General features: G+C 43.8%; 1 protein-coding gene across 11 annotated transcripts in view; it reads left to right on the top strand.

The window, feature by feature from the left end:
• Positions 1-23,723, top strand: part of ZC3H7B (zinc finger CCCH-type containing 7B) — an 88,071-nt gene that overhangs the window by 20,572 nt on the left and 43,776 nt on the right. For 7 of the 11 annotated variants that reach the window (XR_008308179.1, XM_053253912.1, XM_053253909.1 and 4 more), the window contains 9 exons: positions 643-703; positions 3,994-4,027; positions 7,248-7,445; positions 12,615-12,773; positions 14,929-15,009; positions 16,655-16,714; positions 19,751-19,793; positions 20,853-21,112; positions 22,313-22,661. Coding sequence is in view for 10 of the 11 variants with exons in the window: in XM_053253909.1 (XP_053109884.1) it covers positions 643-703; positions 3,994-4,027; positions 7,248-7,445; positions 12,615-12,773; positions 14,929-15,009; positions 16,655-16,714; positions 19,751-19,793; positions 20,853-21,112; positions 22,313-22,661 (1,245 nt within the window). In the remaining variant the exon portion in view is untranslated. The remainder of the gene's footprint in view (positions 1-642; positions 704-3,993; positions 4,028-7,247; positions 7,446-12,614; positions 12,774-14,928; positions 15,010-16,654; positions 16,715-19,750; positions 19,794-20,852; positions 21,113-22,312; positions 22,662-23,723) is intronic. The other 4 variants (XM_053253905.1, XM_053253907.1, XM_053253914.1 and 1 more) reach the window with 4 other exon arrangements.

The following is a 23,723-nucleotide window of genomic DNA, read 5'->3' as shown; positions in this document are numbered from 1 at the left end:
CCAGTTGTGTGTTTGCCATTGGCAAACGAATTCATGTTGTGGCGAGTGGTGTTTGATGGTCTTAATTCTTTTTAAAACATTTTTTTTAAACTTCGCTGTGCCTCTGCTGTTCCTCAGCAGCACTTGAAGCACTAATAACATTCCTGGCAGCTGGCTTGTGCCAGTCAGTCACTATTATCTTCTATTCTGTAGAACGCACCCGGAAATGACCCAGCATCACATTGTAGAGTCTTTTTTCTGGTGCGTTCTAGAGATTTTTAAAAATGGCATTTGGCATGAGACGGCCGCTGGGAACAATATTAACATTTCAAGCACTTTTGGAGCTGCTTTGCTGCTCACAGAAGTACAGCAAAAAAGTTTTTTTTAACAAAAATTGATGCGCTCCACATCTCTGAAGCAGGCAACTACAAATATTTTGCAGGCAGATACATTTGCGGGGCTTAATTGCAAGATAGTGTTAAATGTGTTTTTGTTCTGTTTTGTTTGTTTTGAGAGGAGGGAAGAGACAATGATGAATACAGATGGCAGAGAAACCCCACAAACTGCATGTTGTTCTTATAAGTGGGTCCTAGGGTGGACTGAATGGATTGCTTGGCTCACAGAAACTGTAAAGGGTTAAATATATCTTTTCCCCCACTGCAGTGACAGTAATGGAGAGACAAAAAAGGAAAGAAGAGATAGAGAAGGGACTTCAGTTCATTCAGTAAGTGAACAATTTGGAGACTGATGTTTCTGTTTTTCATTAATCTCTGAAATCAAGCAAACTCTTGCTTTGTATTTATTTTAAAAGTGGATGTTTTTTTCCTCCTCTGACACAATAGGCATAACAGATAAATTGCATTAAAGTACCATACTATCAAACAGGATCCTGAGAGAATGGATTTTATTTGCTGCCCTGTGAGATACTTGGTTTCAGTTTTGCTTTCAATAAATAGAGGTACAAACTGGAACCTGCTTGTTTTGGATGTCGTCCATTAGATTTATAGTACTCTAGGGGAAAAATGGGTTTTGGCTTATATCCTCATGATTTTTGAGCTGTTGTGTTCTCAAGATTTGCATTCCACACTGAAGGCTATATACGAGTACAGCACTACAGGATAGAGGAGTCAACTGTAGTCGGACTGGGTTGCCTACACTGCTCTCTTGTGTGTGTATGTGCCATAGAAACTGTTGTCTTAGCTGCAGTTGCCTCAGTGCCCTGAATATCTAAGAGAGAACTTTGATTTTTCTTCTCTCTACTTGTGTATTAGAAGATAATAATTCCTTCTATTGAAGGAGCTCAGAGTGCCTGACAAAGATCAATGAACTGAATCCTTATGATGTAGGTTACTAGTATATAAATGGGGAAACCAAAATGTTTGTTTTAATCTGTGTCCTCAGCTGCCCATGTATAGAACTAATCCTATATAATAAAAGGCTAAGTGAGTGGCCGTGGCTTTGGAACGTTGGGGATCTGCGTCCCTGCCTCCCTGGGCTGTTCTGGGCCTGCGCAAAGCGCAGGCCCAGAAGAGCCCAAGGGACACAGGACCTCAGACACCAGTGTCCCACAGCCACGGGTGGCCATTGAGCCCAAGGGACACAGGACCTCAGACACCAGTGTCCCACAGCCACGGGTGGCCATTGAGCCCAAGGGACACAGGACCTCAGACACCAGTGTCCCACAGCCACGGGTGGCCATTGAGCCCAAGGGACACAGGACCTCAGACACCAGTGTCCCACAGCCACGGGCGGCCATTAGCCGGTGTGTGGCGGCGGGGGAAAGTGGCCAAGGCGGCGGCAGAGCCGCCGCCTCAGCCATGAGCTGAGGCACGGCAAGAGGAGGCCGAGGCAACCAGAAGCGGCCGCCCTGAAAAAGGCGAGGGCAATGGCGACGGGGGAAGACCAAGACGGGGGACAGGGAAGCTGGGCGAGGTGGCGGCGAAGCCGCCAACGAGGCCCCCGCCCGCTCACAGCCGTCGCCCCCGCCTGCTCACCCGCCCTCCCAGCTGCCCAAAATGAAGCTGGGCGAGGTGGCGGCGAAGCCGCCAACGAGGCCCCCGCCCGCTCACAGCCGTCGCCCCCGCCTGCTCACCCGCCCTCCCAGCTGCCCAAAATGAAGCTGGGCGAGGTGGCGGCGAAGCCGCCAACGAGGCCCCCGCCCGCTCACAGCCGCCGCTGCCTGCTCACCCGCCCTCCCAGCTGCCCAAAATCACCTTCCCCGCTCCCCCCCAAAAGATTAAGGGCCAAAATGGCCCATGAGAAGGTTGCCGCCCCCGCCTATCGCCCTCCCAGCTGTCGAAGACCACCTTACCCGCTCCAGCCCGAGGGAAAAGAGAGGAGCTCACGAGCAGAGCTCCTCTCTGTGCTAAGTCACTGCTCAAACTGCCACTATGGACGCAAAGACGCCTATTGCGTCCATTGCGACAGTATGGGCAGCAGCTTAACACAGAGAGTAGCTCTGTTCCCGAGTTCCTCTCTTCTCCTTCGGGCTGGAGCGGGTAAGGTGGGCTCCGGCAGCTGGGTGCGCGGGAGGGCAATAGGCGGGGGCGGCCACCTTCTCATGGGCCATTTTGGCCGTTATTCATTCACCCCCCCCAAAAAAAAAGTAAAAGCAAAATAAGGAAGAACAAAAACAGAGACAACAACAAAACAAAAAACAAAAAGAGAGAGGGGACAAGGGGGGAAAAAAGAGACAGAAAGAGAGAGAGAGAGACAGAAAAGACGGGATAGAAAGCTAGCGCCCGTTATCATAACGGGCTTGAAAATACTAGTGCCTCCATAAAGCCACTTGGTGATGCCAGTTCGTACATGGGGCATTTTTTCTGATCATAGTAAACGTTAGGCCCTTGAGTGGCAATCTTGATGATGAGGGAGTTCGAACATCCCTGCTCATATGTCTCCTTCAGTTTAAGCTACACCCATTTAGGCCTGTGTAGGAATGATATCTAGGGTTGCCAACCCTTCATGACTGGCCTAGAGCAGGTGTGCACAACTCAAAGGCTCGAATGGCCAGGACCAACCCTGACTTGGTATGTGGGGTCCAAGTTTAATTTTCCACACATTATTACATTAAAATCAGTTATTAAAAATATTAGTGAAAGTGAGGGACAGGAGGAAAGGTCAGGGGAAAGAAGGATAGTGTCTCAGTAGGCTCTAATCCAGGGCGTGGGACATCTGGACTCAAGCCGTTAACTGTCTTGAACATCTGCTGCTCATCAGCAGGACAGGCCAAGAGCTCTTCATGGTTCCTGCTGTGACTACAGGTTATTCAGTCCTGAAGACCAGCAGAAAAATGCCTGTGGGCCAGATCCACCCCCTGGGCCTTGCGTTGTACAGGCCTGGCCTAGAGTCTCCAGGAATCAGCATCGGTCTCCAGATCATTATTGTGAAAAATACGGGGGGGGAGGGATAGTTCTAGCAATAGCTCCTGTCAGAGCTGCAACCCTAGTAATATCATGCTAGATATCACTATAGATTACTGTCATATAGAGCAGTGGTTAGACAGAGGTCTTTATTGTTCTATGCTAATCAATCCAATAACTATCACTGTCTCAAAAGATGAAGTAAATCTTAACAATAGAAACAGTTTTAATGATTCTGTATTTCTTAAACCTGTCATCCCATGCAAACAAGAGTCATTAAATATGCGTGAGAGAGCTGTTCTATCAAATAATGTGGATTTCTGTAGAAAAATAATATTCTTATTTGTATAGAAGTGTGGGCAAAGTATGTAGGCAATCACAGTAAGCCTGTGTGAGCCATAGCAATAGTAGCCAAAGAGGCAATGCAGTGGCCCACATAGAATGTTGAAATTAGAGACTGAGAGAGGCTGCTTGGAAGTGAGTGTTATGGAGTAGTAGTAATACCAACAAGCTAAGAGGCTCCCCATCTGTGATTATAGCAAGCATTTAGATGAATACTACTTACATCTTTATGTTATGTATTGTGCATCCTTAGACTGAGAAACAAGTATTTGCAAATTCTGGTCTTCACAAGTTTTTCATCTTTCTTTAGGTCCACATTACCCCTCAGCCAAGAAGATTATGAGGTAATTTGTCTTGTTTTTTAATGTACCTGATGATGTGTTGTCAACATACACTGCCTAGACTGGTGCGTGGGAAAACAGGGAAGTAGTTTCCAGTCATTTTTATTGATTGATTGTTAAATTTATACCCCGCCTTTCATTAAGAAAATCCCAAGGCGGCTCACAATAAAATTTAAAAATGAGTATAAAAAGACACATTAAACTGCTGAGCTAAAAATATAAAAACAAATCTGATTTAAATAATAATAATAAAATTAAAACACAAGCATAAAAACAGTACAAAATACAAGAAGCAGCAGTGGAGACAATCATATAAAAGCCTGGGTAAAAAGCCACGATTTGACATGCATTGCTTGCTAAAAACTGTGATGGACACTGAGGAGCGGATACCCACCAGGAAAGCATTGCAGATTCTGGGGGCAGCAACAGAGAAGGCCTTGTCCTGAGTGCACGACAACCTAGCCTCTCTCACTGTCGGCACCCGGAGCAGAGCTGGACAGGTATTGTGGCACAGGAAAGAATCTACTCACCCTTTCCGCATTTGCCTAACTCTGCTTCAGTTTGACAGTGAAGTTTTACACCCCACCCCCCCAAAATATGCAGTGCATTAGATCAGCATTTGGGTTAGATAAATTTCCTCTGAGAAATATTGGGTGCATGGATCTTGGACCCTCCCACCTAGTGAACTATACCTAGGTCACTAGTTTCTGGCAGTCTAAGTTTAGGTAGAAACAAGTGTGTTGCTGTGTGAAAAGGGGCTAGGAAGTTGGAGAGGCAGGGTACAAGAAAAGGACAGATCAGAGCAAGCTGGACTAAGAAATACACACAACAGGCAGGCAGGAAGCTCAGAATGATAGCAAAGAGGGAAGTAGCCTTGGCAAGTGCAGAGTTGTGGATTATCCAGATGATTAATTGCTCAGAAAGTGGAACTGTAGTAGAGCGGGGAGCCGATTAACCCTCTGCTGCCCTACAGAGTCTTGCTGACTGGCTCATATGGTCTGCAATCTGACCAGCTGCCCTAGTGGCATAGTGACACATTGGATAAATATATATGGTGTGGGTGTTAAATGGATTTTTAAAATCAAATTTGTTTAAAATAAAGCAATTACAGTAAGTGTCTTTTAAAAAAGAAACCTGGTTTGAAATGAAGCCTAGATATGCACAAAGAAACATGTTTATTTGTTGTTTGATTTCTATACTGTCTTTCATAAGACATCCCAAGGCGGTTTACAAAAATTAAAATACAACAAAACTCCATAAAAATCACATTAAAACCAATAAAAACCATAAAACACCGCACACAAAAACAGCCATAAAAAGAGAAAGAACAGAGAAGCTAAAAAACCTGGCAGCCCCTATAGGGTGTAAATCTTAACAAATATGGAGGACTTTAGCTGTGTTTTAAAAACAGCCGCAGATGTCAAAGAGCGGACTCTGGAGAGCATTCCAGAGTCTGGGGGCAACAACAGAGAAGGGCCTATCCTGCTAGTACAATAACCTAGCCTCTCTCAATGTCGGCATGTGGAGCAAAGCCGACAACCTTGTTGGGTGGGCATAAACCCTTGGAAGCTGGGGGTCCTTCAGATAGCCAGGGCCCAAACCATTAAGGGATTTAAAGGTAATAACCAGCACCTTGAACTGAATCCGGAAACAAATTGGCAGCCAGTGCAGCTCTTTCAAAATAGGTGTAATATAATATGCTCCGAGCCAGTGGTTCCAGAGAGAACCACTCGTTTAGCACCCACAGGTGCCATCTTGTGTTGCTTCAGGATCACCCATGGAGGGTTACTGAATGATCTTGTATTCTTCTATTTTATGCCTTCAATTACATGAGCTCTGCAGTGTGTTCAGTTCTCAGATAATGTGCATTTATTTACTAATTGTTCAGCATGGAAATCTGCTTTCTAACTCTAATTTTGTCCAATCTCTACCAGCTCTTGCTTGTGGAATGCTCTAAAAACACTTACAGCTTATTCTTATGTGTTTACTCTGAAGTAAATCCCAATTTGTTCACTGGAACTTGCCAATAATGTACATAGGATTGCAGTCGTCTTGATAAATCATGATTTATTAAAATATATCAACTTGCTTAATATCATTGCATGGATACAGAGAGAGCCATAAGTTGTCTCTAAGCAACTATAATTTTCTTGTGCATGTGAGCTATATGACCAAAATCTTGGGACTATAGTCCTAGGTTGTACAAAAGCTCTGCCTTCTTGCAAACTGATATATTTTATTTGTTATGGCTACCAACAAACCTCAGTTATATATTATCTTCGAACTTAGGGAGCTGCAGTTTAACAAACTAGAGTTAGAATAGAGTTAGAGTCTCCACTGCTGCCCCGAGACTTTGGAATGCGCTCCCTAGTGAAATAAGAGCCTCCTTATCTCTGACAGCTTTTTAAAAGTCTTTAAAGATGCATATGTTTGCCACGGCTTTTAATTAATATTGTTTTAATGGTTTTAATGCTGTTTTAAAATATTCTTTAAAAAAATTTAAATTGTTGTAATGTTTTAAATTTTTCATTTTTGTTTTAACTAATGTTTTACTTTCTGTTTCTATTTTATTGTAAACCGCCCAGAGATGTAAGTTTTGGGCGGTATAAAAATATGTTAATAAACAAACAAACAAGTATCAATCTGTAGTTTGAGATCATGGTTTATTATAATTGTAGTTGGGTAACAAACTGCAATTCCCCAAGCTTGCAGGTAATGAGGAGCTGGAGTTCAGGTGAAAGCAAAAGCTTTCACTCTTTTGTGCTTGGGGGAGAAGGAGGAGTTGGGGAACTGCACAAGCCTGTGGATCCCTTAGGCTCATTCACATAAACCATGGGCCTGTGTTGTGACATCAGCACACTGTGGGTGGGTCTACAGCAAGCTGCAGTATTGTGATGTGATATCACATGACAATGAGTTGGGATGTGGGGGTGGTGAAAGGCAGAGAAGGGGTAGCCTTCCAGCCAGGAACACTGTTTTTCCCACCTGATCAGTTCTTGCTCACAAATTTCTAAACAGAAGCTTATAGCTTACTAGGATTTCCCAAATTATATACCGTATTTTAGGTTTTATGAGGCTGTGGAATTGGTGATTTAAGTGCTGCTGGGGCAATGTCTCAGGAGCACGGTGGGATGGCACACAGCAGGGTAAACACAAAGTTTGGAAGTCCTCCATAGTTTTTGTATCCCGTTCTTCTTTCCCTTTTTTTCTGTTCTTCCTGCAGGCCTTTTTGCAAAAGCTGGTGCAAAACTTATTTGCAGAGGGCAATGATTTGTTCAGAGAGAAGGATTTCAAGCTGGCACTGGTACAGTATGTGGAAGGGCTGAATGTGGCTGACTATGCGGCGTCGGATGAGGTGACAATTCCCGTGGATCTGTTATGCAAGCTGCATGTCAATCGGGCTGCCTGCTACTTTGCCATGGTGAGTACTTGTAGGGCTGGTTGACACCAAGGCAGACAAAAACCAACAGTAAAAAGAAAAAAGAGAAATAATTTGGATTTTAAAATTCCCATTGGATTTTAAAAAATGGGAATAAAATACTGAATTTCTCATTTAAAAAATGACTGACATCCAGATTAAATTATTCATGTGTAAAGGTAAAGTGTGCCATCAAGTTGATTTCGACTCCTGGCGCCCACAGAGCCCTATGGTTTTCTTTAGCTAGAACAGAGGGTTTACCATTGCCTCCTCCCGCACGGTATGAGATAATGCCTTCTAGCATCTTCCTATATTGCTGCTGCCTGATATAGGTGTTCCCCATAGTCTTGGAAACATACCAGTGGGGATTCGAACCAGCAACCTTCTGCTTGTTAGTCAAGCATTTCCCCACTGCACTTCATGCATAGCTCAACTGAAATGAATGGGACATGGTAGTCATGATTAACTTGTCCCATTAATTTCAGTGGAACGTCTCATGAGTATTTAATTTGGATGTCAGCCTACATGATGAAAATTAAGTCTCGTCACAAACATGCTACATCTATACTTAATGGCTCTCTTGCACACATTCTGTTTCTGTTTCTTCCTGGCTTTTCTGTTTCTGTTTCTGTTTCTTCCTGGCTTTTCTGTTTCTGTTTCTGTTTCTTCCTGGCTTTTCTGTTTCTGTTTCTTTTCTTAATTGTTAGTCATCCTGAGCAGCAGTATGGAGAAACAGAAACTAAACTGTTGTGCTTTTATTGTAAGCTGCCCTGAACAGCAGAATGCTGAAGGGGTGGGATAGAAATACGACACAGGCTGGATAGTGGGATTGTTGTTTACTATGGGGCTGGGCCAAGGTATAGGAGTTAATTAAGACAGAGAGTCAACATGAGAAAAGAGGTGAAGAAGAAGGAAACAGTGGAAAGAAAAAGGGAAGGCATTTTGCAGTACACTGCTTTCTGTAATCCTCTACACTTTGCCACAGAAAAATCGTGTCATCGCTTCTGGGCATTAGAGAGACTTTTATCTGAGGATATACTGAAGAACAAATGGATAAGTTTGGAGAAAGGATCAGCAAGCTACCATAGACCACTGATCATCACTATTTTACAAGCCACTTCAGCACAGAACAAAACAGACCCTTCAGAGCGAGAGCTGTTTCCCACTGCACTGACTTGCATGCAGTGCTGTGCTTTTCCAAGTGTGTGAGGTGCTTTAAGAGAAATGGAGCCCTGTTGAACCCCAGTGATAGCTGGGAAGGCATATATGGAGGAGTGCTGGGAAGTATGGTCCTTCCCAGCACGTTTCCCATAGAATTCTATGGAAGAGGAGTGCTGGGGCTCAACAGGACTCTGTTTCCTTTAAAGGAGCCCCCTTGGCACTGGGAAAGGTGCAGCACTGCACAGTGGTAACAGTCGCCTCCACGCAGTATTAGAGACAATTAAACACCACTGACAATTAAGGACTCTGCCACTGATGAAACAGTTGCTCAGTTCATTTAAACCAGTGATTCTCAAACTTGGGTCCTCAGGTGTTATTGGACTTCAACTCCCATAATCCCCAACCAAAGGCCACTGAGGCTGGGGATTATGGGAGTTGGTCCAATAACACCTGAGGACCCAAGTTTGAGAATCCCTGATTTAAACTAAGTTGCTCTCCTGACCTGGTGGAAATCATTAGCCAAACACCTTAAACCAAGGTACCTTCAGTTGCTAAGCCAACGTTTCACAACTGTAGCTTCCTCCACAGACACAAAAAATATTTTCTTCATTGGGTATCATACACTCAGTGCTAAGAAATCAACTGGGAGTTGTGGGGGGAAAGACAGGAAAACTTATATTTATGTTTCCATCTTTGAATACAAATGTTAGTGGGAGTGTGGAAGATGAGATCTAGTTTTAGAAATGCTAAGAACAGCTTTTACTGTTGTTAGGACTTGGAAAAAATATAGCTTTAAGGACAGCCAAGGGAACTCAGGAGACTGCTGCAATTGCAAATGTGAAATATCTATCAAACACTTTAAGATAATTTTGTTTAATTAAAAAAAGTACGTGTGTGTGTAACTTACTACTTAACATTCCTAATGTTCTGCCACTGCTGCATCTGTAACTTTACCATGGGTAATGGGTAAATAAGTGCCTTTTAACAAGTAAAAGTATCTGTTATATTAAAAAAACAGGTATTAAGTACTATTTCTTATATTAGTAAAAATCAAGTTATTAAAAATTACAGAGTATATCCTCGTAGATGTTGTAAATGCTCTACTGTGACTGGATTTGGATAAAATTAGTGACCCAATTTTAGTGATTGGATTTGCACCATTGCTTAAGCAATATGTGAAGAAGTATCAGCGGGAAACTTGATTTAAAACAAGTTTTTTGTTTGGTGATTTAAATGGCCTTGATTCAAAACAATTCCCCCTGTTCACACATACATGTACTACATTTAATCTTTCATCACTTGAAGTCTTGAAGATGATTATTTGGAACAGATTCCATTGAAAAGTATTGTGCGGAGGTGATTTTGAGCAAAATGAGAGTTTTGTTCTGTCATGGCTCATCTGCACATGCAAATCATCATTTGTTTTGCAGTCATCAAATGATGACCATGCATGTCGGAACCAGTCCTTGGTCCTCTTTCTTCTGAGGAAATTAAAAGTATAAGCATTATGGAGAAGAATGGTGAAGACAGTCTGTTGCTGAAGGTGCTAACCTGAAACTGAACTGATAGAAAAAAGTGCACAGCCCCAGATGGTGGAAACAGTTTTCTGAGAATTGGCATGGTTGACTGTTGTGCTTGGATTAGAACTGGGATTCTCAAACATGAGGCAGGCCTCTCCAAGAAGTGTCAAATTTTAGAGAAGTAGCCACATTCGTCTGTTGTAGCAAAAACAGTGAGGAGTTTTGTAGCATGTTATGGGAGCCCTGTATGAAAATCCCCTTTGGCAGATTATCTTTGGCAGGCAGTGGCAGTTCAAGACCTCAGATCTCCTGAAGCAGGGCATCAAATCCTGCCCTAACCATATACATAAGAACAGCCCTGCTGGATCAGGCCCAAGGCTCATCTAGTCCAGCACCTGTCTCACACAGTGGCCCACCAGATGCCACTGGAAGCCTGCAGGCAGGAGTTGAGGGCATGCCTTCTCTTTTTTGTTTGTTTGTTTTGAGGAAGTGAGGAGTGGGGAATATCTTGCCACCCAGTAATCTGGAGCTTGGGGTGACGACTTTACCTCACCATACAAAAAGACCACTCCTATTGACAGTTAAGCTGTTCTCACAGAGATTTCCCAAAAACATACCAGAAATGCATTGGAGTTGTATGGGGATCATCAAGCACTATTTTCAAAATTCTGTATCTCATGAAATATGCATCTACCGATAAATATCTACCGATATATGCAAGTGTTTGGAGGGGGCTTTTCTTTAGAGTGTATGATTTTGTTGAACTGGAAGAACACTATCTCTCCAGACATAAAAGAATGGGAACAGCAAATGGAGGAACTTGCAACCAGTGTTCCCTCTAATTTTTTCCATCTGTGTATGGAATGAATTTTGTTCTGAGCAGCAGTATCAAGACAGTATGTGTGCATGTGTGTTCAGAATGGGGCCTGCTGATTCAACCTGAGTGGGATCTAATCAGGAGTGGAGGGAGGTCAGCGATGGCCCAGGTTCTACCACTGCCACGGCCCCCTGCATCTGACGTCAGACACAGGGAGCGTTAGCCATGCCACGTGCATCTGACATTGGGGGACTGCACGGCCCCATTTGAGAGTTAAATCGGCCAGTGCAAGAGAGACTTGGCCGCATTGCAAACCCAGAGCTGGCCGATTTAACTCCCAGATGGGGTCACGCGGCCCTGTTTGAGAGCTAAATCACGCTCCCCGCCTCTGATGTCAGATGTGGGATGTGTGTCAGGGCCACGAGGCACGTGCCCTGAAGGGCGGCGGCCCGAGTTCTTTGAACCCATCTGTTCAATGGTGGCTCCGCCCCTGGATCTACAGTTAACTGAGTGAACATCAGAAAACTTGTGAGCACACGCATGTGCGCACGCCTTAGAGGGAACACTGCTTGCAACTCATAAGTTTTTTATTTGAAACAAAACTTGATTTACAAATCAAAATACAAAGTGATTATTTAGAACTGTTTTCAATTTAAGAATGAGCCATGCTATATTTGTAATTTTCTTTTTAAAAATTGTCAGTTGATACCCTTGTCTAAATATTTATTTATTTATTTATTTATTTAAAATATTTATCCCCTGCCCCTCCAGCACACTATTGCTCGGGCTGGCTCACAACATTAATAAAATAGATAAAATGCAAAATAAAAGTCTAATAAAGTTAAACAAGTTAAAAGACCAGACTAAAATGACTTTAAAAAAAAAATACTGAGGGAGAGAGCATGGCGAAGCCCATCAGAGAGGGCATTCCAAAGCCAAGGGGCCACAACCAAAAAGGCCCTGTCTCTAGTCCCTGCCAATCAGATCTCTATCAATGACAGAGCCATGAGCAGGGCCTGAGTTCCTGAGCGGAGGCCCTGGCAGGTTCATATGGGCAAATGTGGTCTGACAGTTACCCCAGCTGCAAGCTGTGTAGAGGTTTAAATAGCAAGGGGTTTGACAATAAATTCACTCTTCTATGTAACATATTTAAGGAGATACAGACTTTTAAAAATCACACTGTATGATCCCAGCTTGGATGCATTGTGAGATTATTTGAGGAAACATATTCTCATTGTAGAAAACCTATCTGCCAAAGTTAATAAGAGAAAATTCCCTATTATTCACATTCAAACCATTATTCATCATGCTTGCAGCATATGGCTGGCCAACTGCATTGGATGAAATTCTGGTCAGACCAATAAAATGTTGCTCAGGCAACAACACTACTTAACATGCCTTGGACCTTTGGAAAGCAGGTTTGTATTATTAACATGTGTTCTTGAATGAGATTTGGCACTCTGATCCTTATCCCACATTCCAGGTTGGTTGCCAGCTGTTCTGCTGCATCCCATCTCTCTCTACCTTTCTCATTTGCTTCCCTTTTACCATTGTTCATCAGGAAATCACTCTAAGGACAATTGATTGGTTGGGGTATATTGCACATGTAAGGAGAGATGGAAGTTCTGTCAGTTTTAAGGTTCTCATGATTACAATAGTCTCTTTTCCTCAAAGGGCCTGTATGAGAAGTCTTTGGAAGACAGCGAAAAGGCTTTGGGATTCAGTAAGGAGAGTATCCGTGCACTCTTCCGGAAAGCCCGCTGCTTGAATGAGTTAGGGAGGTACAAGGAAGCATATGAATGTAACAGCCGCTGTCTTCTCTCCCTACCGCATGTAAGTTGTTACTTGCTCAAATACTTGGGAGACTTCCCCAACCATCCTTTCTGTCGTGTGTGTGTGTGTGAGAGAGAGAGAGAGAGAGAGAGATCTACAGACTAAAACTAATTTTAGGGTGTCAACAAATCTTCCAGACCTTTCTCAGACTGTCAATACAGACTTTAGTTTCTAGCACAAAATATGGAGGCTATCATAGTCTCCATAGTCTTATTGCAGATGAAATCTTGAGGATATATGGCAGTTTCTGGTAAAGATTCCCTGTCATCGTATATCAACTGTTTCTTGGCTCCCCGCTCCCCATTTCCATATCTTTCTTTTACTCTCTTAATATCTCATTCCCTGCAGAATTAGTACAAAGGTTGGTATCCCCCCGCCCCAACAAGAAACTTTCAAAACCTTTGACGAGAAGCAGAGGGAATTATTCAAAGTAAATGGATTGAGATTTAACTTGCACAGTATTGCACAATTCTGCATGTGGAGATGGGATGTTTTTGGCAAAAGCAGGCATAGTGTGATATCATCTGAAAATCAATGTAGCTACTAAAGCAGTTTCCCTTGCTTGTCAGTTTTAATAAAATTACACTGTTTCTTTTAGAATACCTGTGGTAGATTCCTGCTGACAACTACATTAGAATCCAATTTCTCACTAATTGTTTCAAAAGTTCCCATTTCAAATTACACACTTTTATATTTGCCTTTAATTTACACAATAATCCTATTTTACACACACACACACACACACACACACACACACACACACACACACACACCCCATTGGTTTTAATAGAATTTACTTTCAAGTAAGGTCATTACTTCCCTAATGTATCACTGATGCTATTCTTGCTATTACTTCTGAGTCACAAGGGTTGTGTTAAGCAGCCATGCATTGATTTGGGGGTTGCCTCAGTACTTTGGGGGCCTCTTTACTCTTTGATTTATGGCTTCTGGAGTGAGGGGGATTCCTGCTTTGCTTTGGCCCACTTCAGAGCTGTTGCTTTGATTAAAAGCCAAAGCTTTGCTGATCCCCTGCCCCCTGAAAGTACTGGCTGGACTGGGCAGTGAGGAGGTGACTGGCTAAAGATAGTTTTAAATTGCAAGCTACTGTCACCCCATCACCAATAGGCAAAAGATGAACTAGTTTGTCAGATTTTCTCCTGCAATCCTAGTAATGGTGTGGGTGACCCTGGGAATTATAGTCCTTTCCCCCCACTGGAAATACAGTAATGACCTTAGTCTTAGAAGACTACAGTTCCCCAGAAGCATCCACATCATTCCTAGGATTGCAAGGTAAACTGTTAGAAGTTTTAAATTGCAAGCCACTTCTCCCTTGCTGCCAGGAGAAAGATTAACTACCTTCAGCCTGCCTGCTGCCTGGTCTGGTGCCTTGGGTGTTTGTGTGTGTGTGTGTGTGTTTACAAACGGGTGATGACGACACCACCAAAGCAAAGTTTAACAGCCTACCCAGATTAGCCCGAATTGATTTGTTTGGGTTCAGTTTGAGCTGAATTGGACAGTGGTTTGTTTGCATCTGATTGAAATAGGCAATTGAAGCTTTGATCAGCCCTAACCTCTCAGGATCTTGCTCAGATCCAAGGTAAAGCAAACATTAAAGAGCCTTGGATTATCCCTGCCTCAACCTCACCTTCATTGATTTTAGCCTCTGATTTATGATTTATTAATTTGTACATATTTGTACACCTCCCCAAACTTCTGACTGTAGGCAGTATACAAATATGACAAATTAATAAATAAAATATAAAACAAATTAAAACAGAAATAAAAACCTAGAAATGGTCTAAAACCTGATTGTTCAAACTGGAGGTTTTGAAACAAGATATTGTGGCTATAAGCTCTCATAGGTTTATTTCTGCCATGTATTAAACAGTGAAGCTGTTTAAGTCGGAATGTGAAAAGTACTGGGTGCGCTAATGCATTTTGCAATAACACAATGATGATCCAGCAAGATTAATGACATGGTTACTGCTAAAAAAGTGAGAGTAGGACAGCAGCCTTAGTTTCTTGGGTTGTTTTTCTTGAGAATGTGAGATGCTTATTGTTTTGTTTGCAGCTAAAACTATTGTATATGTTTTAAAAAATCTAAATCTTTTGTTGATTTTTTTAAAAAAAATCCCCTACTGTTTTCTCCCTGAAGGATGAAAGTGTGGCACAGCTTGGCCAGGAACTTGCACAAAAGCTGGGATTAAGGGTCCGGAAAGCCTATAAGAGGCCTCAGGTATGGCATTTGTAGCCCACCCTACTTCTGATTAACTCATCACAGCACACATGGGGGCAGTGTCATTTTTAGCCTGTTTTCTAAAGGGAAGAAGGTTTATGAGATCACCATAGCTGTGTGTTTCCTCCTCTAGTACCTTTGTGCTTACAGTCTGATACAAATCAAATTCACAGCACATGGGAGAGGGTTCTGGGGTCCCCCAATGGGGATATATTTTGCTAATCCACCATCTTGTTTCAAGATGGCAGCCACTCAAAGTTTAGGCAACACCTGTTTGTAACTCATGTGCTGACAGTTGGAAACAGATCCAATTCACAGGGCCTGGGAGGGGGTCATGAGTAGAAGTCACCTTGTTAAAAGAAGGGAAAGCAGGTTCCATTAGTTTTACTTTGAACTTCTTGTTTTCACAACAATCCTTGGAGGCAGGTTAGTCTGGGAGAGAGTGAGTTGTTGAAGGCCACCCAGTGAACTTTATGGCTGAGCAGTGATTAGAACTGGAGTTTTCAGTATCCAGACCCAGTGCTTCGCCTCAGGCCAGCATTCACCTATGACCTATAAAAGCTGTATGCAGCTCACCAGCCATGTATAGTGTCCTTCCAAGTACTTGATATCCGCTATTGGGGTTTTTTTGCAGTGTGAGACAAGGACAAGCATCCTCTTATTTATATGAGCTCCTGGTGGGCTAACTTGAACAGCTGGTGATCTGTGTTCAACTTGTTAGGTCACAAGCAGTGTTCCCTCTAACAGGCATTCCCAGGTGTTGTTGACTACAACTCCCAGAACCCCACCTGCAATGGCTTCTGCTTGGGGATTATGGGAGTTTTAGTCAGCAACATTTGGGAATGCCTGTTAGAGGGAACACTGGTCACAAGTTCAGCAAGTCTACTGTAACCAACTGCGTCACATCGAATTGCTCATGGAGTACAAATTGACGTGTATGTTTGTGGGTGGGTGTCTAGAAGATTTATGGGCAAACCCAAAAAGTGGAAGTGGTGGGTAGAGCTTCTGTGCTTCCCCCTCTTTTAGGGGCACCTGCCATATTTCTAGGTAGCTAATATTCTTCAGTTACACCATTCTGTTTGTCTTTTGCGGTCCAGTAGTTTTACTTTGCTTGACTGTGGTGAACAATTGTCCAACTGGGTGGATGATCCTAAAATTACTGTTTGTGAATGTGTAGTTCATAGTTGCACAGGGTATAATTGGCAAATATCCGTCATTAATTAGAAGTTGCCACTTATATTCTGCTAGCCACATCAAAATAGAATCCTTTGGTTTGGTTACCTGTGAAGACTTTGGAGAGAATGACTACTTCCCTCTTTTCTTGCCAGTGCTTTGTGCTGTTTGCTTTGTGCAAGATGAAATCCCTATACAACAGTCACTTCTGTGTTGGAAGTACCACATAACTCATTGTCATATTTGACTCTTGATTGCCAAACATGACAATGAGTCGAACTGCATGTGTAGCACTGGGAAGCTAGGTCATGGCTGCAGGTCCCACATTGTGCACACAATGCACCATGGATGTGTAAGATGGAACAATCTTGCATATAATCTGCTTTTTCATACATGGAAGTAACAGTGTGGGAATTCTGCTGTGGATCATTGTTCTGTTAAGTGTCTACTACTTCTGCTCTCTTCCTTGCAGCAGGAATTGGAAACGTTCTCTCTGCTCAGTAATGGCCTGTCGGCCACCTTACCAAGTCAGGTATTCTTTATGTTGTTCCAAACAGAATATTACCTAGGAATTCCAAGGTCTTTTCTAAATGCTATTGACTACCTTCTGTGTGCTGAAAAGTGTGTGAAGTAGGGTGTGTGTGTGTGTGTGTGTGTGTGTGTGTGTGTGTGTGCGTGCAGAGAAAGTGAGAAGCCAAAACATTCAACTAAATATTGGCTTCCTCCAATTGTATCCCTTTTGTCAGTGATCCTTTTGTACTAATTTATCGTGTGTGTGTGTGTGTGTGAGAGAGAGAGAGAGAGTGTTACTGTTTAGTGGAGCTTCAGATAGCGTACTGCTGTGTTGGAGATGATATGTTTGGTAAAGGATTCCTAGTTTCCTCTGCTTTCTTTCTGACCTTGGAGGTTTTTCAGATATTTGTTTCTTTGGCATCTTGATGATTTTAAATGGAAAACTGAACAAAAAAATGTTCAATGTGTGCTTTTGTTGATTAATTGATATATTCCATCATGAACAGCATGTTTACTCAGAAGTAAGACCCACTGAGTTCAGTGGGATTTGCTCCCAATCAAGTGTCAATAAGATTGCAGCCTTGAGCTCACTTGCTGGTTATTCTTATGGAGATGGCGCCCTCTCTGTAGTTGTGGTGTTGTGTTCTTGTCTTTTAAAACTTTGGTTTATGTTGGTGGCATTTAACTTTGAAATAAGGGAAGCTGCTTAAAAAGGAGTGGAAGTTACATAAGACATGGATAATGAAATCTCATGCTTCATGAAATTAACTGTGGGTTACATTTAGGGATCCACAAATGTAGGCTTAGCTCTCCAGCCAGCCATTATTTTTGATCGCCACCAATCCCTTCACTTCCCTCGGATCCTTTTCTGGCACACAGACAGAAAGCTTAGGAGAGAAGTGTGTGTGTATGTACACACACACACACGAAACACATAGGTGTTTCATATTCATTCATATATATATATATATATATATATATATATATATATATATATATATATATATATATATGAGAAACACCTATGTGCCACAATAAAATATAATCCTAACTTATTTTTTAAAAGGTTTTGTAAATTGTGGATGATGCAAGTCATTTAATGGTACTAGAGAAAGACATACTGTTCTGGCAGCTCCAGGTCTTAACACTCACATCAATTTCGGAGGATGAATACAACTGAAGGAAGCCCAGGCAGGTGCGCGGCTGGGGGAGTCAGTCATGTGACTTGCCTCTGGGAGGTCCCCCAAGGCAGTGGGCCCCCAGACAACTGTCTCCTCTTGCCCTATTATAGTTATGCCCCTGCTCCCTGGCATCTCCAAGATAGGGCTGAAAGAGATTCCTTCCTGCAGCCTTGGAAAAGCTGCTGCCAAACTGTGTGTAGACAGTACTGAACTAGGATCAAACAGTCTGTCTTGATATAAGGCAGTTTCCTGTGTTCCTAGTTCTCAGAAAGGATTCCTGCTGTTCCTTACCTTCTAAAAAATAAGGATGGCAATGAGGCCTCTGGTAAGGAGGTTGGTGTAGTGCTGGGTGTCCTGCTTGCCAGAGAACTGGGTGTGCTTGCCGCTGGCAAGTGGATATGTAGATATCTGGTTATATGGTTTAGACACGATACTTTTCATTATGCACACCATTTTTAAAAAGTTATACCCCACTTTTGCAGGGGGGTAACCTGCAGGGTTGCAGGGGAGTAACACTAGGAGAGAGGGCTTGCACATACCTCTTGCCTGTGGGCTCCCCAGAGGCATCTGGTGGGCCACTGTGTGAAACAGGATGCTGGACTAGATGCTCCATGGGCCTGATCCAGCAAGGATGTTCTTATGTTCTTTTCTCCATTCTGAATTTAAAGCAGCTTATAACAGTTTAGAACAATAAAATACAATCTCCCAAATTTAATCCTGAAAACCATGAGCTGACAGAGAAATAAAACAGCAGATTAAATCGCATCTGTGTGCTGGTCCAGTGAATATTTTTCCAGCTCACGTGATTAAAAGAGAGATGCACCGAGAGTGCGCCTGTTCTGATGCCTTTCACCAATGTCCCCAGATCCTCCTAGCACATTTCTCTATTGCTTGAGAAAGACATTTCATACAAATTGCCACTCGACATGCGACATGGACAAACTGCAACCCCCCCACCCCACCCCCAGTGTGTAATAAAGGCACATGCTGGGAGGATGTTGGGTTGTCCTCAAAATACATTGGGATGAGCATGCTCTCAATACATCCCCCTTCTAATCGCCTGGGCCAGAAAAATAATGCTAAACTGGCCTGGAGAGTCACAAGAGATGTGGAAAGGCTAGCATGAATAACTAGGTTTTTGCAAGCCACTGGGGTATTAGAAAAGAGGGTGCTAGCTCTCTCCACAGAATCTTAGAGCTGCTCTCAAAGTGCAGATCCCACTTCAGCTGAAGTTCCATCATGACCCAAGTCCTATTGAAAGCAATGGAAGATGTTGGTAGCAAATGACTGTGGTTTCGTCTCAGGCCATGGTCTGAACCACCTTGCTGAAGCTAAGTAGACTGGGTCTGGTTAGTGCCTGGATGGGGGCCCACATGGGGACCCCTATGTGTGCTACCTTGAGGTGTCATGGAAGAAAGGCAGGGAACAAATAAATAATTGAAGTAAATTGGGACTCATGCCTGCACTGCAATTTCACTCTCTTCCATTTGGATGTATTATTAGTTTTTCCACGTTTGTGTTGAAGCAGAGAACCTAGGAAACATATTGTTTGGATATGTGCACCTTGTGTCTGTACATAAATGACTCAGGAGCTTGCTGTATTCCCCACCTCCACTTCCGCACCCAAGAGGCTTGTAGAAAGAGAGGAGATCAGTGCTGGATTTGGAGGCAGGTATGTGTGTCTGTAGAGAAGAAAGGCTGGGGTGGGTGAGAGGAAATAGACAGCTTGCCCGGCAGGAGGATAAAATGCATCAACTACATCTGTAAGCCCTTGAATTAACTTCTTTAGGTTGGAGTAGGGAAGTGAATGTTAGGAGGCCCCAACTCTCTTCTAAAGGGAATTGACTCTGCTGTCTTTTTATTCCTCTCTGCAGACAGTTTCCAATGGATTGGGCTCCGTAGATGACATTGAAACAGGTGACAGTTTTATATTGTTTTGGGTCATAGCCATTTCTGTCCCTCTTGATGACATGAGCAGCCTTAACTTTAGGAAAGCAGAACAGATCTGTCTGTACACTTAATTTGGCACTGCTGCAAGAAATCTCCCTGGCAAAGGGCATCCCTGCACCAGCTTTAGGAAGCTTGCACTGGTCCTGCCATTGTTCCCATTAATTATGTGGGGGGCCAGGAAGAGCTCCCAGAGCATTTATAGGGTGGTGGAATCCACAGCATGAGCACATCTGATCCCCAAGATACACTGTTGGGGCCTCTTCCCCTGCGGGTGGGAACTCGACATCAAACAGTTTGGTATGTTTATTTGCTCCATAGACAAGACAGCACTTAATTGCAACAACATTTATTTGGAAGAGGTACAACGTGGTGGGAGTTTTCTCCTCTCCACCTAGCAGCAACCTTTATCCTGAGCATGTTGCTGCATGGTCTGTGGGGAAACTCCGCCCCCTCCCCCTGGCTCTGGTGTTTATAGTGAGATCCTCCTTCCAGTGTTGCTCACCTGCGTAAGCCATCCTGGCTCCCTCCAGCGTTGGGCCACTTCCTTCTGTCGGAGCAACGCTATTGCTCTCTTCCCCTCCTCTCCTACTCTACCTGCAAGACACCTGAAAGGAGGGCACTGGAGAGACTTAGGCTGATTCTGGCTCCAAGGTGCCGGGAAAGGTGAGGCTGAGTAGCCCAATAGGGCCCTCTCCTAGGTCATGGGCCTCTGCTTCAACTGTCCTGGGGTCCCTCAGGTCCTGGTAAAGAATTTTCCTTTTAATAGCCTCCCCCTTAGCAGTGGGTGCCCCTTCAGTACACCAGCTGAACTCTTGCACATGCTGCAAGTGTGCTCAAACATTTGGGAGCTGCTAGAAATCGTAGTCTGTCTGACAGTGAACTAACTATACAGTGAAAAACAAGCTGCCATATTTTGGAGGTGTGAGACATATTGCAGAGGTTAAGATCCCTCAAGCTTATATTTTGTCACTTGATTGGGATCTCTGTGTGTGCAGCCACCCATCGATGACCTAATTCACCTTACAGATTGCTCTGTGGGCATCCAGTGCATACCTACTCCCAATGCTGCCTCTCTCCCTATAAGCGAAGGCTCTGCCTTTTCATCATCTGACCTGGACACGCAAGGCACACCAACTTCACTACCGGCCACCACCATGCTCCCTTCGACTGACACTGTGTCTGTGCCAGGGTCTGAATGCGTGGATGAATTCACGGACGGAGGAGTTCTTGGGGATGAACTGGACTCAATCCTGGATTCTCTTGCAGATGGGTCACAGTACCCACTAGTAAGAGTGGATTTCTTAGATCTATCCATCTGTCTCTGTTTTCAGTTACTCCTTGCAGTCTTTTCCAAATTACAATCTCTGCAAATTTTCTTTTCATTTTCTGAATTGTCAGTATCTGAGGGGGATTTCTGTTAGCTCATAAACTAGTGAGAAAGAGTATAGTATGTTATGTATACATGTAGCAGCTTTTTTTACCTTGGGCATGCAAAGGGTCAGTGCAGATGTAATGCCCCCAGTTGTCTAATAGTGGTTACATATTTGGATGTAGGCTCTGGGAACATGCCTTCGGGAGTGCAAATTACCCTTTGCCACACCATTATGGTTAAATGTGACAATCGTACCAACCTTGACTATTGTTAATGCTGAACAAAGTTCCCTTTCTTTTTTAAAATGCCAAATCCTGGTTAAGTAGGAATCTCCGTTTCCATTTCCATTTAACCTCTTCTGTATACTAGAGATGTGCACGGAACTGGTTCGGAGGCCCTATATGGGCCTCCAAACTGGTTCAAAGAACCGACAGGGGTGCCGCTTTAAGCGCGGGGGAGGGTGCACTTACCCCTCCTGCCACTTTCCCCCTGCTGACGTCCTTTGTTAAGAAAGCTGATTGGGGTGGCAGCACACCTCCCTGCTGCCCTGTTGCCCGGGTATGACTTGAAGTCCCCTATGCGCGTGCGGGCGCGGGTAATACATTGGGGACTTCTGGCCATATCCAGGCAATGGGGCGGCAGGGAGGTATGCTGCTGCCCCGATCAGCTTTCTTAACAAAGGACGTCGGCAGGGGGAAAGCGGCGGGAGGAGTAAGTGCACCCTCCCCCGTGCTTAAAGCAGCACCTCCGCTGCCTTTGACCCGCCCTGCCACGGGTCCATGCACATCCCTACTGTATACAACAGTGTTGGCCTGTTCCCTACATATTTCCACTCCCTCATCCAATTATGTTACCTATGTACTGTCTTTCCTCTAACAACTGGTTAACCATGATTGTGTAATGCTCAATAGCTGTGAGGGACAGGATTTGTACTCCTGAAAGGGAGGGGGCGCCCTGCCCACTCAAAGATTGCCCCTACATCATTTTGGCGAAAGTAACTGTGTAAACTTGGTTCAGATTCTGTCGATCATCATGCCCTGTGCCTTTTTACTTGTCTCTTCTCATTTTAGCTCTCCTCTCTAAGTGTAACATGTTCTTATCTTTTGCCCTAAAGTCTCTGGTCCAAGGTGCCATCCCCACCAATCTGCCTAGCGAGATGCCCCAGCTGATTCCCGTCTTTCCAGGTGGTACTCCACTGCTCCCCCCTGTGGTGACAGCCAACATTCCTGTCTCCACTCCACTCCCTCCTGCCTCCTTTGGCCTAGTGATGGATGCCACAAAACCGCTCTCCTCCTCATCTGTTCTGGAAGCCTTTGAATCACCAGTAGGTGGCAGTGGGAGCTCCCCTTTGGACTCATTGGATTCACTAGACCTGCTCCCTTATGCAGAGTCCCGCCTTGATGCACTTGATGCTTTCGGCACTAATAGGGGATCGCTGGATGTGCTGGATTCCTTTACTGCTGGTAGGTATGGAGCCTGTGGCAGTCAAGTTCTCTTCTGACCCCGGAAGAGTCCTGCTTTATGGCATTCTACACTTGTCAGGAATCAGTCAAGAACTACCCTAGATTCAGGGTAGTCAGGAATCAATTTTGAAAGCACGGCTCGTTTATCAGGCTTTCAGTTTATAATGTGTTAAGTTATATTGATGGTTGTTTGAATTTGTTTTATATGATTTTAGCTTCTAATTGTTGTTGGTTTTAATTGTAAACCACCCAGAGATTTTACATGGGGCGATATGTAAATATGCTAAAGAGAAAAAAATTAAGTGCTACCCTAGGTTTATCTTACATGCTCCTCTATTGCCAAGGCACACACTCTCTCCCTCTCCCTCTCTTCACAGCACTACCATTCATTTGTCAGTTCTTGGCCTGCCCTCCTCTCTGCATTGTCTATTTCAGGTTCTAAACATACAGCATCTTTCATTTTGTACTTGGCCTTTCATACCATTGGCAGTGAATCCTGTTAAGCAGCAGCAGCAATTGCTGCATTGTAGACTGGGGGGAACACTTTAAAGAACTAACATGTGGCTAATAGCCAGGGCTTGTGTCAGAGGGCACATTGCTGAGCAGCTGCTAGAGGCCCAGAGCTAGCAGAATGGCCCCCTATTGACTTGAGACCACCCCTTTATCCATAGACTTTGGGGGGGGGTGGTGATGAAGGAGGCGCTGTCTTAAGGTCCACCCACGTAGGAGGGGTCCCATGGAGGGCAATTTGCTGAGGGCTCCTGGAAATGTAGAGCTGGCTCTGCTAGTAGCATGCATGAATAACAAAGAGTGGACAGGGGAAACACAAGTAATTAGCATCTAAGGGATGGAAGTGGTGGATGAATGGTTCAGGATGATCCAAACCATTTTTAGGAGTCTCTGGACCAGAAAAACCTTCTGTATCAATGGAGTATAACAGGCTAGAAAATTTGTTTCCTCTTTTTGTGAAACCTCCTTCTTTGGAGTAATTTAAAACCAATACTAGGGACAAAATCCAGTGGGAAGTTCTACCTTGCAGACCTTATTAAAATGAATGAGAGC

This window comes from Hemicordylus capensis, chromosome 5, assembly GCF_027244095.1.
Source record: "Hemicordylus capensis ecotype Gifberg chromosome 5, rHemCap1.1.pri, whole genome shotgun sequence".
Classification (NCBI taxonomy): Eukaryota; Metazoa; Chordata; class Lepidosauria; order Squamata; family Cordylidae; genus Hemicordylus; species Hemicordylus capensis.
This window is presented reverse-complemented; position numbering and strand designations above follow the sequence as displayed.